At 33.5% G+C, this 16,558-nt stretch overlaps 1 protein-coding gene across 1 annotated transcript in view; it reads right to left on the bottom strand.

Moving 5' to 3' along the window:
* Nucleotides 1-1,267: 1,267 nt before the first annotated feature.
* Nucleotides 1,268-16,558, bottom strand: part of LOC149569278 (uncharacterized) — a 121,497-nt gene continuing 106,206 nt past the window's right edge. Inside the window, exons 2-3 of the mRNA XM_089816861.1 lie at nt 3,248-3,573; nt 1,268-1,696 (exon numbers count right to left, since the gene is read on the bottom strand). Of these exons, the coding sequence (XP_089672987.1) occupies nt 1,268-1,696; nt 3,248-3,573 (755 nt within the window). The remainder of the gene's footprint in view (nt 1,697-3,247; nt 3,574-16,558) is intronic.

Here is a 16,558-nt window from a genome sequence, read left to right as displayed (position 1 = left end):
ATTTGGCATCAAGATGAAATGGTAACTCTCAAAGAACATATGTGCAAACAGGATGAATGTGGTGACATACAGACAATTTTTTAGAATAAACTAGCTAAATTATTTCCAATGAAAATCTGCTAATCATTAATTACATCTTTCTTTCATCTTTGCCTCAAAATGCTATTTTGTTTACAAAGTTGAATGAAGATAAAGTTTTGTCCTGATTGATGCACAAATCCAACATTTGTTACCATAAGGGCAAGCTAGGTGTATGAAATGTTAGTTAATAAAAAATGGTTTTCCAAATTAGAGTTGGAGATTTGAAAACAAGGTTTAAAAACAATACATTACACTCCAAGGTTTTTGAATGGAAAACAATCAACCATAAGGGTTTATTTATGCAACTTAAAGTAATGATTGTCATTGAAATGCTGCGGCTATGAAACTAGCAATTACTAACGACAAAGATGCAAATGTAAACGAAAATGAAAAGGTGCTTGAATGGACACAGCATGTAAAAGTTGCTGGAATTGCGAAAAAAGGTCATTACTGACTTTCTTGGCTGGTCAGTTATTGCATGGACTGAAATTTGTTCGCAACAAGGGCTCCCCACAGGATACTGGCATAAAAGGAGAAAAGTGGACAGTGGTTATTTTAGATTGTTCTTGACTGGAAGGCCGAAGATATAGATTACAATGCAACAAACAAGCCACTTACCAAAAAAACTTTATGTAGGCAACATCTCAATTCTGTGGATAAAAAGAAACTAGTGTCTAATTCAAGGATGAAGGTTGAATAGCTCGATTGATTATTGCAATATTATATGTGCAGTAATAAGCATGTTTTTGTCTGAATATATTGTCAAAATGACAACATAATGACTAACAATTGCATAAGTTTGTCTTGACTGATATACTGTTTACGAAATTTAAAAAGTGCTTGTACTCAATTTTTGACTAATGATGTAAATCTCACAATCTTTGAAAGAAATTAAAAGTATTCAAACTTTCAATGTGTTTGCAAGAAAAGTTCATTCCAACTAGAGAATGAGAGTGAAATATATGAAAAATTCAAGAGTAACCATGACATGATCACAAAAATCTGAACTGCACTATGTTGCCAAAGATCTTTACATTGATAAGAATCTTGGACATTATACATGGAAGGCTATTCACTTTTTTCTTCATGAAAAACATCTTTAGTCAAAATTCCAGAGATTGTCAGTAACAAATCTTGCAAGAACATTTTGTACAATATATGCAATTGAGAACTGTACAATTTCACATCAAATACCACATGCAAGTTGTTCCAGCACAAATGTGTGCTCTTCGCAAGAAATGTGCAATTTAGAAGGGAGATTGGTCAGTAAAATTTCTCTTTCCCAGCTTAATGAACCTTGGGCATGAAAAGCCTCTAACACAGAGCGATATGCAAATAATTCCAACTTATGTGTGGATACATTGTGCTCGTCTGCCAGGCGAATTCCATTTTTCTTTTGCTTCTTCCTAAGTTTAGGCAATTTTCTGGTGTTATAGTGAGAAGCATCAACAAAAATGCCCTTGGCATGAAGTGTCCCTTTGTCTACATGTTGTGCTGATTCTGAATGCCTAAATCTCTTTATTTTGTCACATTTGTCAAGACGAAAGCCCTCATCTACCTCATACATACTTTCTACAATTGCATTCCCTTGTTTTGATGTCTTCCATTTTCTTGCCTACAAAAATAATTTTAAGCATGTGTTAGATACACTGGTGTAAAGGACTCGACATCTTAATAAACAAGTCAAGTTTTAATAATATTCTCGACATAAGGTTGTATCCCAATATTCAAGTAGATCCAAATAATACAATGCATGATGCAACTCTCTGACAATCAAAAAAGAACCACCCCTAATAGAGCTAACAAAGTAAGATTGATATAAAAGTGTTCATATGAAGATCCAAAATTCTCAAAATCGCTAAAAAAGCCTATAGGTAAAGGAAGATGAGATCTCAAATGAATGTAAAGGTTTGAAAAGCTAACATGTGCACCAAGACATAACTAAATGAAATGGATATCTTCCATTACAAAAGAGAGATTAAAAGTTTGTTCCAACTGTTATATTAGATACCTACCTTCTTAAGATCTGACATTGCCATGAAAACCCTTCTAATTATCAATAGGAATCAGTTATATTACGAAATCTCAATGCTAATATTCTAATTATTCTAAACCAATTGTTTCAATTTTATACACTAAAAACTCAAAAACTTGTAGCAAAGATACATTGATAATTCTAATTCCTCGGGGCCCAATAGCTTCTTGATATGTCATACAAGGCACAAGTAGTAAAAAAGGGCATACATTTCTCCAGGCATAAATATATTAGACAATTCAATGAATGTAACTACAAACAAAAGGCAATCAAGAATATGCTATTTTCCAGAAACTACAAGATCAAAATGTTTGATGCCAATGGAATATTAAACAAATGATATTAAGTCAAAACAAAGGCCTGTAAACTTTGCCCAAATTCTTAAGTTATTAGAGATATTTCAGTACATTTGAGGATTGTATTCATTAGGAACTACACTTAAGCTGGATATTTATTGTATTGTATGGGTAAGAAAGATACCCTTTCTCACTAGATAATAAAACCCATGTTCAGTGATCTGCTTAAAATCTGGTAGATTATCTTGAGATTAATGTAATCGCCGAGGATAGTGGTGTCTCTATATGATAGCAAGAATGCAATGTATTTTGTTAAACTCGTGTATTGGAAGAGTAGGACGTGATATATTACTTCGTAATTCATTGTGAACAATGATACTTTAGAGTACGTAGTACATAGCATGGGATATAAATACGACATCTTTACATGTTATTTATTAATATCATTATGCACAAGATCATTGCACTTGATAGTGACATGTGAGATACGACTTGGTTGCCTTTACCATAGATAAAAGTGGCATGCTCAATTACCTACTAGTGATAGGTTATGTATAGAAGATATTTCGTTCTTTAAATCATGCCTTAATTATGTTGAATTAGGTCACTGTGTTTAGTTGTCATATATGTGAAACCCTAATGCTTAGTAGAGACTTCAATTTACCATCTACGCGGTACTTATACATGATTAAGTAGGATAGAATAAAAGCTGGGTGCTTCTGTTAAATGCTCAAGAGGCAAAATATTGAACCATTCTTCAAATATTTTCATTAACAACATGACATAAGTTAAACGGTTAAAAATAATTGCCAAACAGGTAAAGGAAAATATTTACCGGAAGAGATAATGACCATTTCCCATTCTTCCATTCCTGCCTGGTCCGAATATTGGAGTAGGGGTATCTCATGCAATTGTCATAGCAAGGGAAGTACACACTATAATATCTGTGAGGAAGAACCTCTGAGATAACACCTTCCCACCAACAATCCTTGTCAAGAACCTCAACTTGGTCACCACCTGCCCAACTAATAATGTTCATCTCAGGAGGGCACGGCCTTAATTGGTTGCATTGTAACTCCTCCATCAGAGGATGCCCCTCATCTGTCTCAAATTTATTGTACTGGACACGATAAATATTCCCCTCCTGAGACCCTGGAGTGCCTGCTACATTAGTCAGTTTCCTTCAATTCCCACACGCACTGCATTGCCTAAGCCTCTACGCATAACACACGTATGGAGAAAAGGCTCCAGTTTCAAACTTTCGAAAACCATAATAAATTTTTCTTTATATTATTATTTTAATTTTTTTACTTTTTAAAGTTTAGAAGGTTGCATCTTAATGCTGGTGGCTATACAGCCACGAAAATGCATTTCCTATACATTGCTTTTTCTAACTTTTTAAAAAATTAATCAAGTCCTCTCCTTCGTATGGAAGTGCATTTTAGTATGGCCATATTTGTAACATTTGCGGGCCCACAAATTTATGTCCATTGCTCATTATAGTAGTAGATTGGAAAGTAACATATTTCTAACTATTTTTCAAAGTTTTATATATGTGGATTGGATGTTGTCTATGGTTTTGGTTTTGTTTTTCATATTATATATTCTTTATTGTCATTTTTAAATTTATTTTTTTCCGTTTACTATTTTAGAATATAATTGTGATGCAATAAGTAGTATATTAAAAAATTACATTGTATTTTTTAACATTTTATATTTTAATTGTGATGTCAATGCTCACTTCATTTTAATTTTACAGTAAACTCTAATTTGTCTCAATTAGTTTAATTTTTATTATTTTAGATACATGTTTATATTTTTAAATATTATTAATATGTATATAAAAGATTTGAATTATATTTAGTTTATATCTAAGATATATTGTAGGGTGTGATTTGGAGCTATTTGATGCTCTTAAGGGGGGTGCACTTGGACTTGCATCATCAGTCTCTAACATTTTGTGACGTTAGAAGGTGATATTGAATGGTAGTGTCTAGTTTTGTCACCACTTGTTACAAATTTTAATATAGACTTTCATACTTGTTAAAGTTAATACACATGTTTAAGATATATTTGTAATGTCATTTCATGAACCCAAGTGTTCTTATCTTTGAAATGTATTGTATCTATAGTTCTAAATTAAGTTTAAGCTATTTTAGATATATGGGTTTCCTAAATTTTATTATCAAACAAAAATATTAGACACTTCTCTCTTCTTCAAACAATTATTAAACAAAAATAAAGGTACATATTACATCTATCATGCTACAATACTCTTTAAAATATCTATAGTCCATTTCCAATTAGTGGCCAAATCAAAGCCTCCCTCTTATGCGCTTCAAATTGATAGATCAAAATCATAGATAGTTTAGCCTTCATTATGGAAAAAATATCATTACCTTTCATAATATGATTTGTGATTGTTCTTTTTTTATGATATATAATGGTGATATTTTTAAAATATATTTGTAATGTCATTTCATGAACTCGACTATTCATATCTTTGAGATATATTGCATCTATAGTTCTAAGATTAAATTTAAGTTATTTTATCTTTGTGGGATTCCTAAATTTTATTAACAAACAAAAATAGTGAACACTTCTCTCTTCTATATAAACATAAAAAAACATTATAAAAAAAAGCTACATATTACATCTATCATGTTACGATACTCTTTAAAATATCTATGGTCCATTTCCCTTCAGTGGTCAAATCAAACCCTCCCTCTTATGTGCTTCCAATTGGTAGATCAAAATCATAGATATTGTATCCTTCATTATGAAACAAAAAATCACTATCTTTCATAATATGATTCATGATTATTCTTCTTTTATGACATATGATGGTGATTTTTCTTTAACAACGTCCCTCTATTTTATTAATGCATCTACGGATGATGGTATTGATGAAAAAAAGTGTTGCATGGTATTGTCATTGATGTCAACTTGATAGGTCTTGTCATTAATGCCAATTTGAGATCAGTAATATATTTGGAGAGGTTGGTAGATATTGTGGGGTGAGTGATATAGAAGTTCATCAGATGTATACATGGAAGAATATTAATCTAGATGATTGATATGTATATGGTGAAACCTTGTTGCATATACATTAGGCTTTAGTTACGAGATGTAACTACATTTTGTTGACCTCGTGCTCAAAGACATAGTTGGTTAATTATTGAGATTAGATTGATACTTAAATTTGATTGAAGAAATCTATATAAGGCTTTAATAGTGTATTTCTCTATGATTGAGTTAGTATTTTGGTCTCCTTGTCGTATTGCATGTTCTAGGTGTGTGATTGTATTTTTAAAATTAACATTTTATAAGGTGTCCATTCCCTAATTTTTAAGTTATACAAATTTGTGTAGCAATAGTTATATGTATGTTCTTTTATAATGTGTCTCAATTGACTCACTAAAATGTTCCATATTCCTTTTTTGGAATTCATATATTAGTGTGGACTTGGGAATCTATTTTGTAAGGTATAAGGATATAATGATGATTGGTGTTCTTCAATGCTATATCTTGTATGTGAAGTATCACAATTTATTTGGTTTGTCGTGTTTCTATTTTTTTAGCATGGTTATCATTTGTGTCAAGATTTAATAAGTGATTTATTTTAAAGATGAATTTAGAAAGGTTCTTTATGGTCTGCAATGCTTTCATTTTTGCCATATATTATGTTTTTGGCTTCTCCATGGTGGTGTAAAGACAACCAAATAATAATTTTGATAGTTGTGTTGATACTTGGGTCCATAGTATAAGTTCCTTCCATCATAGTTCATCCTAACCTATTTAATTTGATTTGGAGGACGTGTTGACGTTTTCATGGGGTATAGTTATGCATTGAATTGATTTATAATCATAATATTTCCTAATGCATGTGTTTAGAGTGGACTAATAAAGTATTTGTTAGAGTAAATGATTAATTTTATTTAATTTTATTAAATTACCTTTACTCCCTACTTAAGATTTCACTTTATGCACATGCATAATTTCTATTTGATAATTAATTATTGAATATTAAATTTTTTTACCTCTTAGGGTTTCCCTTTTAGAGTTTTACAAACTCCTTTATTAGGATTTATCTATTGTATTTCCATCCATTCTTTCACTCTGATAATATATTCTTGCATGTTTTCAGAGCCACACCCTTCCCTTATCTCGTCTTTTTCTTCCCTATGGCAAGTTCTTGCATGCAGGTGTTCTAAAGGATCTGTGGATTTTTTCTCATCAACTCCTTCATGGTATCAAAGCCAAATCTCTTGTAGCTTGTTCTTATTTGGAGAAAAAGAGGAACAAGGGTTTGACAAAAGAAATTTGGGATTTTTCAGCTAATTTGAGAGTTTTTGGTTGTAGTTTTCAAATCTTGTATTCTTTGCAAAATGTTATTTTTTGTTTTTTTTTTGCATACAAAAAATGAAAAAAAAACGAGCACTTTTTAATCGACAGGTGCATGTGAAAGGGTATTTTTTGGAGAAGGAAAGAAATTGTTTTGGAGGGCACATTGAAAACGGTGTTACCTGCAACTCATAGCAGTGTCCTTCTTGGTGTGGTTTACTAGACCTACACCTTATTCCTATGAATTTCATGCATGAGCCAATGTCTGCATTGGTAGATTTGAAAAGGCAGAACTTCAAACCCCCTATGAGCATCGTACTTTGAACTATAAATTTTTTTACCTATGATTGCTATCTAGATCGAGATGGCTATTTTCATCAATATTTTTCAAAAGGTACATGTGATTCTAAACTGAATTGTTTATGTTCTTTTCTTGTATATGAATTCTTTCTAGCATTTGGGGTTCAATTTTTTGCATTGCGGGGGGTAATTTATATTATTGTTTATGTCATTTACATTAGTAAATCAAAACTATTCAGAAAAAAAGACCTTCTAAAAAATGGCTAAGACCTCTTCTTGTCTAGTTCCTCTAAACCCACATAACTATCACACATGGACAACTTCTATGACATGGCTTCTCCTTTCAAAGGGTTTGTGGTTTCGTTAAGATGAAGTAAAACCAAGTTTACAAAGGCCTTTTGAGGTCATACAACACAGGAATAAGATGGATGAGGCCATGAGTTTGATTTCTTTGAATGTTTCAGACAACTTAGTTTCATCTTGATGGGTTAAATTCCCCTCACAAAATGTGGGCCAAGTTCAAGGATTTTTTTGGTACCATTAATGAGTTCAAGGCACTTCAGATCGAGGCAGAGCTTACATCACTTGTACCAAATCAATTTCCCTCTATTGAGGACTTTCTGATTAGGTTTAAATATAGATCTTTGTTACATGATTGTCGGAAAGTGAAGACTAATAAAGAGTGCATTTATCTAATTCTGTCAAAGCTTCAAGGAAACTTTCAGATTTTCTCTTCTACCTTCCATTCCATAATGGATGCTTTGGGTCCTAGATTTACCATGTCCACCTTTGATGTATTTTATGATCATTTAACTAGAAATCAATCCAAGCTAACACAATTAGCTACTCTCATAGGATCAAAGAACTAACCATTAGTTTCTCAGACATCTATAGGGAAGACGAGGTAAAGATTGAAGCCCAAATAAGATTTAATAGGTAGTGAGAGTTCCTCGAAGCCTTCTCCTAAATTAAAAGCTTGAAAAGCCACTTCAAAGGGTAAACCTTCTAAGTCTAGTGAGTCTACATCTAAGACTAAATTTTTTATAGGTGATCCTTGTTGTTTTTGTGGCAAGGAAGGACATCCAATTTCTAGGTGTTGGAAACATCTTGAGGCTTTAGAGGAGGCCATGTAGCAAAATAGTATTTCTTCTCTAAAGCCACCACCTCCTTATTAAGGTAAAGGACATGCTCTTTATGCACGAGCATTGGCTTCTTCAGCTACTTAGATTATTGATTCAGGTGCTTCCCACCATATGAAACACTCACCTAATTCGGTTACCTCACTTGCTCATAATATTACTACATATATTATAGTTGGTGACTTCACACATCTTTTAGTTTTAGGTTCAAACACTATCTCTTTATAGGGTGGTTCCCTACAGGATGTTCTCTTGGTTCCAACCACTTCTACGAACTTCCTATCTATCTTCCATATTTGTCATTTTGGCTCTAATAAGACAGTTGAGTTCTCACCACATGACGTGGTTATTTGAGATCTCTATGATCCTAACATGGTTTTTGCTACTGGGAGTATTGATTTATAGTCTTACATATCAATTTCATGGTTTTGAGAACTCTGATTCTTTAGGTGATTCTCTTGTTGGACATGCAGACATAGTGAGCAAGCTTTGGCATGAGTGTTTTGCCCATGTCAACTATAGATATCTGCATCAAATGAGTACACAAGAGTTAGGGATTGGGCTACCTTAGATCTCTTGTACTAACAGTGTTTGTAAGGTTGTGCACATGGAAAACATCACAGCGATCCATTTCCAGCAAGTAGATCCACACGTGCTAAGGAACCATTAGAGATGATACATAGTGATCTTATGTCATTCCCCACTCCATCTTTTTCAAGTGCTCAATATGTGCTTATCTTCATAGATGACTTTGCTAGATACACATGGGTGTACTTTTTGAAGTACAAGTATGATGTCTTTGATTCATTTCAAATCTTTAAGACATTTATGCAGAAGAGGTCTACTCTTTCTGTTAGGCATATACACACTAACAATGGTAGGTAATATGTGACTTAGTCTTTCAAATATTTTTTCACTAAGCATGGTTTAGAACATCCATTCATAGTTCCACATACCCCTCAACAAAATGGGGTAGCAAAGAGAAAGAATGGGAAATTACGACAGATGGTCAATTGTATGATACAATCTCAAGCTATGAGTTCTTCATTTTGGGTATAGGCTAACAATTGTGCCAACTATATTTAGAATTGGATACCTTAAAAGGCATTGCAACATTTGACTCCTAAGGAGGCTTGGACTCATTTCAAGCTTTATGTTTCTACATTTCGCATTTTTGGTAGTGAGGATTAGGCATTTATTCTAGATGCTCAGATTAAAGCCATCAAGAGGAAGAGCCAACCACTCATCTTTGTTGGCTATTGCAAGGATGTGAATGCGTACAGGTTGTTTGATCTTAATTTTAGAGAGATCTTGTTTCAGCGAGATATCTAGTTTAATGAGTGTTATCCTCATATGGAACCTCCATCACTAGCTTCTCCTTCACTACCTAGTACTTCCTCTTCTCCTATTTAAGATTATGTATCCTCTAAGGATGATCTTGATAATGATCCACCTTCTCCACCTCCACCAAATTTTTAGAGAGTGTCTAAGTCAACTCGTGATACTGTAGATGGAACTAGAGCTATGGTAGGAGATCCTTCATATTCTCGTCACACTTGTACTCAAACATCTAGTACTAGACTATTGAGTCATGCCATTTCAAATGATCCATTGAGTTTTTAGCAAGTGACAGGACACTCTGAGTGGGATAGAGCTATGGATGAGGAGTACTCTTCTTTGATGAACTACACTTGGGATCTTTATCCTCTTCCAAAAGGAAGAAAGTTGGTTCGGTGTTGTGGGTGTACCATACAAAGTATATTGCAAATGGTTATATTGATAGGTACAAGGCACATCTTTTTGCGAAGGGTTTTTCACAGGTTGAGGGTATTGATTACCCTAAGACCTTTTCTCCTATCATCAAGATGAATTATATCCACCTTGTACTCTCTCATACAAATTCTTAGGGATGGATGATATTTGAGATGGATGCGAAGAGTATCTTTTTGTATGGAGTCCTACATGAGGATATATATATGGAGCAACCTCATGGTTTCGTGCAGGAATTTTCTATGCTTTGCAAACTTTGAAGGTCTTTATATGGGCTCAAACAAGCCCCTCGAGCTTGGTATGGGAAGATGGATTCCTTATTACTTGCTTCATACTTCACTCAGTATCATTTTGATCCTACAATGTACATTCAATGTCATGGGGCTAATTTATTGATACTTGTGTTATTTGTTGATGATCTTATTATTATAGGTAGCTCATGCTCTATGATTCAGAGTGTTTAGCGAGCTATGAGAGAGCAGTTTGAGATGATAAACCTTGGACTTATGCACCATTTTTTGGGCCTCCAAGTTTAGTCTTTGGATGGGATAATCATACTCTACCAAAATTATGATGTTGATATGGTTCATAGATTCAAAATGCTTGATTGTAAGCCTGCTCCTACACCTTTTCAGTTAAGTGATTTTTTATCTACCACTTACGCTACTCCTATAATGGATTCCACTTTATACAGACAATTTGTGGGTAGTTTGTTGTACCTGATGCAAAAATGTGTTGATATATCCTTTGAGGTTGGACTTGTTTCTAAATTCTCACATGATCCACATGAGATTCATTGGCAAGCTTCCAAACATATCTTGAGGTACATACGAGGTACTACATATCAAGGGATCCTCATATTGTTGGTTATGCAGACTCAGATTGGGCTGGTGGTATTGATGATTGAAGGTCTACTTCTAGCTTTTTCTTTTGTGTTGGTTCTAATCCTATCACATAATCTTGCAAGAAGCATCATGCTCAAACATTATCATTTATAGAGGGAAAATATAGGGTAATTGTGCTAGCTAGTTAGGAGGTTTTATGGCTTCAATAGTTGATGAAAGATTTTGGATTTCCTTTTGATAGTTCCACCTTTCTCTGGTGTGACAATCAAAGTTCTATACACATTTCCCACAACCTACTTGAGCATCAGAGGACCAAACATATTGAGCTTCACATGCACTTTATTAGGAATTTGATTTAAGATGGCTCTCTTATCCTGGAGTGCATTCCCAATGCCGAGTAGGTTGCAAACATCTTCACAAAACTTTTTTCATCCCCATGGTATCTTCAGCTGCATTTTGTGCTTAGGGTGAAGGTAGTTGTCCTTGGGGGGTCTCACTAATAAGTCCTTCCTTCCTTCTTTTCTATTTTTTAGCTTCTTCTATCTCCTTTTGGAGTAGGGTTTTTCCCACATGGTTTCCCCTATTTTTATTGATCTCATATTGGTTTTGAAAATTGAGTGTCAACACACTTAAGACATTTACTTAGTTCATGTTGATCTAGTGATGCATATCGAGTATAATATGTAAATACAAGACCATGCCGAATTGCAATGAGTGTCGAGTCACTCAAGTGCTGAGCAGATAGACCATGCCAAGTGATTCAAGTGCCAAGTGAGCAATAGATGCTGAGCAATTCAAGTGTCGAGTCAGAACCAGAATTATAATATATGCCAAGCATCAAAAACTACATATGTCGAGCAACACAGATTGGACATATTTTTTTGTTATGGCACAACTAACTATGTAAACCATTTTTCAGCTGACTTAAGGATAGATTTTGATTCTTTAGAGATAAGGATGAATCTACGTGCAGATTCCCTATGCAATTACATGCAACCAATCAAAAAATGGGAAGGTTTAAGTGACAAAATGGATGAATCTCAGCTGTAGATTCATACCTAATCCTAAGCCACTTCAGTCTTCTTAAGGAGGAAAAAGGCCTAAATTTTAAAGAGAGAGAAGAGAGTTGAGAGCATTGTGAAGGAGTGAATGATCAAATTAGAGATGAAACAAGATAGTTTGCAGAGCATTCAAGGTAACTTAGTAGTGAAAGTGAATTGTAGAATTAGTTAAGTGAAGAACTATAGATAGAGGATACAACATTGTCACATCAGATTGTGAAGGATTAATTAGAGATTGGATAGAGGTGATCTGTTATTAGGCAAACAAGTACCAACCACAAGATCTATGTTGAGACATTTTGATAGGTAATTTTAGTTAAATCCCTTAGGAAAAGTAGTCCTAACAAGCTTTACCAAATCCTTTAACAGGGTGGTATTCCAACTAAATGATCTAAAAGTCCTTTAACCAGGCACACTTCTAATAGGGTGTTGAAATCTTCTAACAAGGTGAGACTTAACAATCTTTGCAAGCCTTTAACAGGGTAGGCCTTTTATAGGGCAGATCATGTTTCATGGTCAAACCATTGTAACCTTAATTGGCTACACCTTATTGTTGTAGTAGTGAAGATTTGTGGGTGTCATCCCCACCCCAGTTTTACCTTCTCATTTGGAAGGTTTTTGGGTAATCGTACTTGGTGTCAAGTGTGTGTGTTTAATTGCTTACATGTTTTAGATGCATTTACTTTACATGTTATTTTAGTATGTTAATGCATGTGATGTATGAATGGTGTCATGCCCAAAAACACCAACCAGTTATGTTTTAATATTTAAAAGTGATAATAAGATTACATGTAATAAACAAGTATTCAAATAAATTCACTAAATTTCCTCATGCACATGTATAATTATAAAAATTTTAAAACACAACTCAAATGCAAATTTTCTTAACATATTTTAAACTTAAAAATGCATAGCTAAGTATATATATCAACATGTTATCTGATTAATCTAATTTAAACAAATGTGATTACCAATCATAAAAATGTGCAGTAAGGTAACACCATCACATCTGATTTTAAATTACATACACAGAACTAAAAACAAAGCTATAAGATTCAATGAAAGCATATTTACTCAATCTCATTTTTCTATTAAAACTACCTGGTTCAAAGGCTCCACTGAGAAAGAACTAGTAAGAAAACCTGGCTTCATTGCCACTTCAACAGAGGTTTAAAATACATTTCTACACAGGATTCTAATCCCAAATGCAATTAAATTTCAACAATCAATATACATTTCCATCATGGCCCTTAACAAGGGTTCCATATCAATTTTTGCAACACATTTCTAAGAACTGTGGAGAGAACAAAATCTGATCAGGTGACAACAAGCATGACCAAGAAACAAATCAAACATGCATATTCATACAAGGTTTTCACAATAGGATTCACAATGAGTCAAAACTAGGGAAAGGTGGATTTTTCCAATAGGAGATGTCAAACACAACACCAAACCAGGTGCCCAATCGGGGCTATAAATCAAGAACTTCCGTTCTTCCATTCTTACATGCCAAAACTCATACGTGGTTTGTGCTGACAGGTAGGGGCCTATAACACCCTACCCTCTCTCCCTCTTCTCATCCTGAGAAGAGACTCTATACTGTTGGAGTCCAACTAAAAGGACCTTTCTCGAAATTGGCCACTTCTACCCTCTCCAAGGGTGAGTAATGCCAAAACACCCATGCAAGAAAATCTCAAAATTCAAACATAAACAAGAAAAGAAAACATTAAAAAAAAACATGGTTTTCAAATCTTCCCAACATACCCACAATCATACAAGCATTCAACCATCAACAAGGTAGCATAAGCATGAGACAAACATGAAAATCTGAACAAGGGAGATGAGAATTCCTACCTACACAAAGAGGTAATGGAAAATGAATATGTTTGAGTAGAGCTTTTCCCTTCCTTGCTTCAATCTTCCAAGACTCCTCTCTAAATGTAGAGATTGGGTAACCACCTAAACTACTCCAAGAAGGGCCTCTAAATAAGCCTCAAACTCAACCACCAAAAGGATCAATAACTTCTCCCACGCATCTACAAATCTAGAAGCTCCTAACTCAACCCATACTATGGTTAACCACTAAGTGGAGGTGAGATGAGACAACTCATAGTAGCCATAGTCAATTTTCGCACAAAGGCAAAAAGAGACTTTTTGAGTGACCTCAAAAGTCAAAAAAAGGGGCTTAGGGGTTGGAAAAGACCCCCAACCCATACCCATACCCCTTGGGTATAAATATTTCATGTTTTAAAGCCTTAGAAATAGGTTTAGAGCCAAACAAAAGCTAGAAAATAATTAGGACCGACTAACAACTCAAAAATGCAGATTAAGCACTAATTCGGATTAGGGATGACTAAACTCGATTAAGCACCAAATTAGCAAACTTACACTAACTTAAACCAACTAGGTCCAAAGGTTACACAACTAACCCTAATCAGCACACTGAAGAACATAAACAATTCACGAGTGTCAAGTGACACTAAAAGAACATAGTTACGAACATTAACATTCACTGAACACAGAAAGATACATACATACATCTCACAATTAAAACACTCTAATTACGAAAAACAATGTTTCCACAATGAGCAGATAGAGATCAATTCTGTTCCTCCGTCGGTTTTCTCGGCTAGAATATCTGCACACTCATTGCACACATCAGTAGTCCTGTAAAATCACATGTACATATGTATATAAGAATCAGAAATTCACATAAATTGAAACATACATCAATCAGGGTTTCTTTCATCCTACTTATATCCTTAATCATAAAGATTCCAAAATCAATGTGTTAATCCTACATTTTACTTAATTCATCAACATACATATACATAAAACCTCAAATGACGAATATCAAATATCTAAAAGTAACATCACACAACATGAGATAATAAAATATGTTCAAGCATCAGATAATGTCTCGACATCTCGAGTCGTGAGTATCAAAATAATAGTAATGTATCACTATGCTACGATGGATCGGGGTGAACTTAGAACATAATGCTTCAATTACTTAACTATTTAATTCATTTCTACTCACATTTAATCATCAGTAATTACATCATCAATATGACATAAAACTTATTTCATTTTCAGATTAAATACAAGAATAATCATTGTTAGGCATGCATATACCTAAACATCATAACATCACCAATAGTGAATATTGAACTATCTAAATGCATATAATCCTAATCATTGAGGTAACAAAATCAATAACATCATCATTAAGTGAAACACCTTGTATCATTGTTAGTGCAAATTAATGTTTTAAACAGTCGAGACAACATAGTCATTCTCTAATCTTTAAGTATTAAAGCATTGATGTATCTGTTGTTCTCAATTTTCATTAGGACATTTAAAAACCTACAACATTACTCCATATCCATTCAAATATCCTACAACAGATTTGACAGAGAAATTCATATTTAATAAGTACATGCGAGGAGGGACCTTACATCCTCCCCCACTAGCCTTTGACTTCCTCCCGGAAGTCACACAACTAAATTGTTCATTCTATGCTAGCCCTTATCTAGACGCATTCCAAGATATCTACATCGATCACATAATCTAATAGCTATCGTATTTCAATGCAACATTGTCTACTATAAAACTTGCTAATTTAAGTCCAATTATTTATTCGAGACTTAAAGTTACTCCAATGATCTATCTCAATTTTATAATCATTTTCTAAACAAAAACAATTTTAATAAAATGACACTAAGTTCCAACTTAAGAACAATATGGTTATTAACATTAAAATAAACTAATAAAATAATATCTACTATTAACTTTAATTAATTTTAAAATTTAAATTAATAAACACTAATTACTAACATAATGGTTCTAGATTACTTCTTTAACGAATTGAATAAATTAACTATCTTAACTTACCCAACATATTTAAACCAGTAACTAAACTAACTAAATTAAAAGAAAACTTTATTCCATAAATAAATCTTACTAATCTAGACATACTTTAATAATAATAAAATAAAAATAAAACAACACTAAAAAAAATTGAATTAAATACTTAAAACTTTAAACTATCTAAAACATACTAAAATTACTAACATTAATTAAAATCTAATATTTGAAATATAAAACATACAACTCTACTTCCCACTTATTAATTATACTAAATCCTAAAACTTATTTTGAAGACTTACTAATACTATTCCAACTAACTAACTAACTACAAACCTTAATTACTAATTATACTAACCTCTACTAAAATCCCTACTCCTTTAACCATCTTCTACTAACTCCCAAAACCCCTACTCACCTATCCCAAGGTTACATGGTGGCTCCCCATTACTATCCATGTGGGCACATGGGCAAGAACATTGTCCATCATGCAGGGCTTGTTTCCCACTCTTCCATGCTAACATTTGAACACTAACACAAGTCTCCCTCGTTTTGCGTTGGCGCAAGGCTCTAAGATGCTCCACTTGGTACCTTGCGTACCTTTTTCTATGCAAAAAGATAAATTCTTACCCAACTTAATGCGCCCAGCCTTAAATGCATGGAGGCTTTATTGAGCAAGGTCAATATTTGTTATGTCTTCAGCTGCATGTGTCTGCACCCACGCTAGGAACAAGGACTAAATTGAAAGTACGTTAAGGTGGTTGAGAATATGAAGGATAGAATAGGTTTGATAGAGTTCCAAATTTAATACCAACCTGCT

Source organism: Cupressus sempervirens, chromosome 3 (assembly GCF_028749045.1).
Source record: "Cupressus sempervirens isolate cs-2001-9-10 chromosome 3, ASM2874904v1, whole genome shotgun sequence".
Lineage (NCBI taxonomy): Eukaryota > Viridiplantae > Streptophyta > Pinopsida > Cupressales > Cupressaceae > Cupressus > Cupressus sempervirens.
This window is presented reverse-complemented; position numbering and strand designations above follow the sequence as displayed.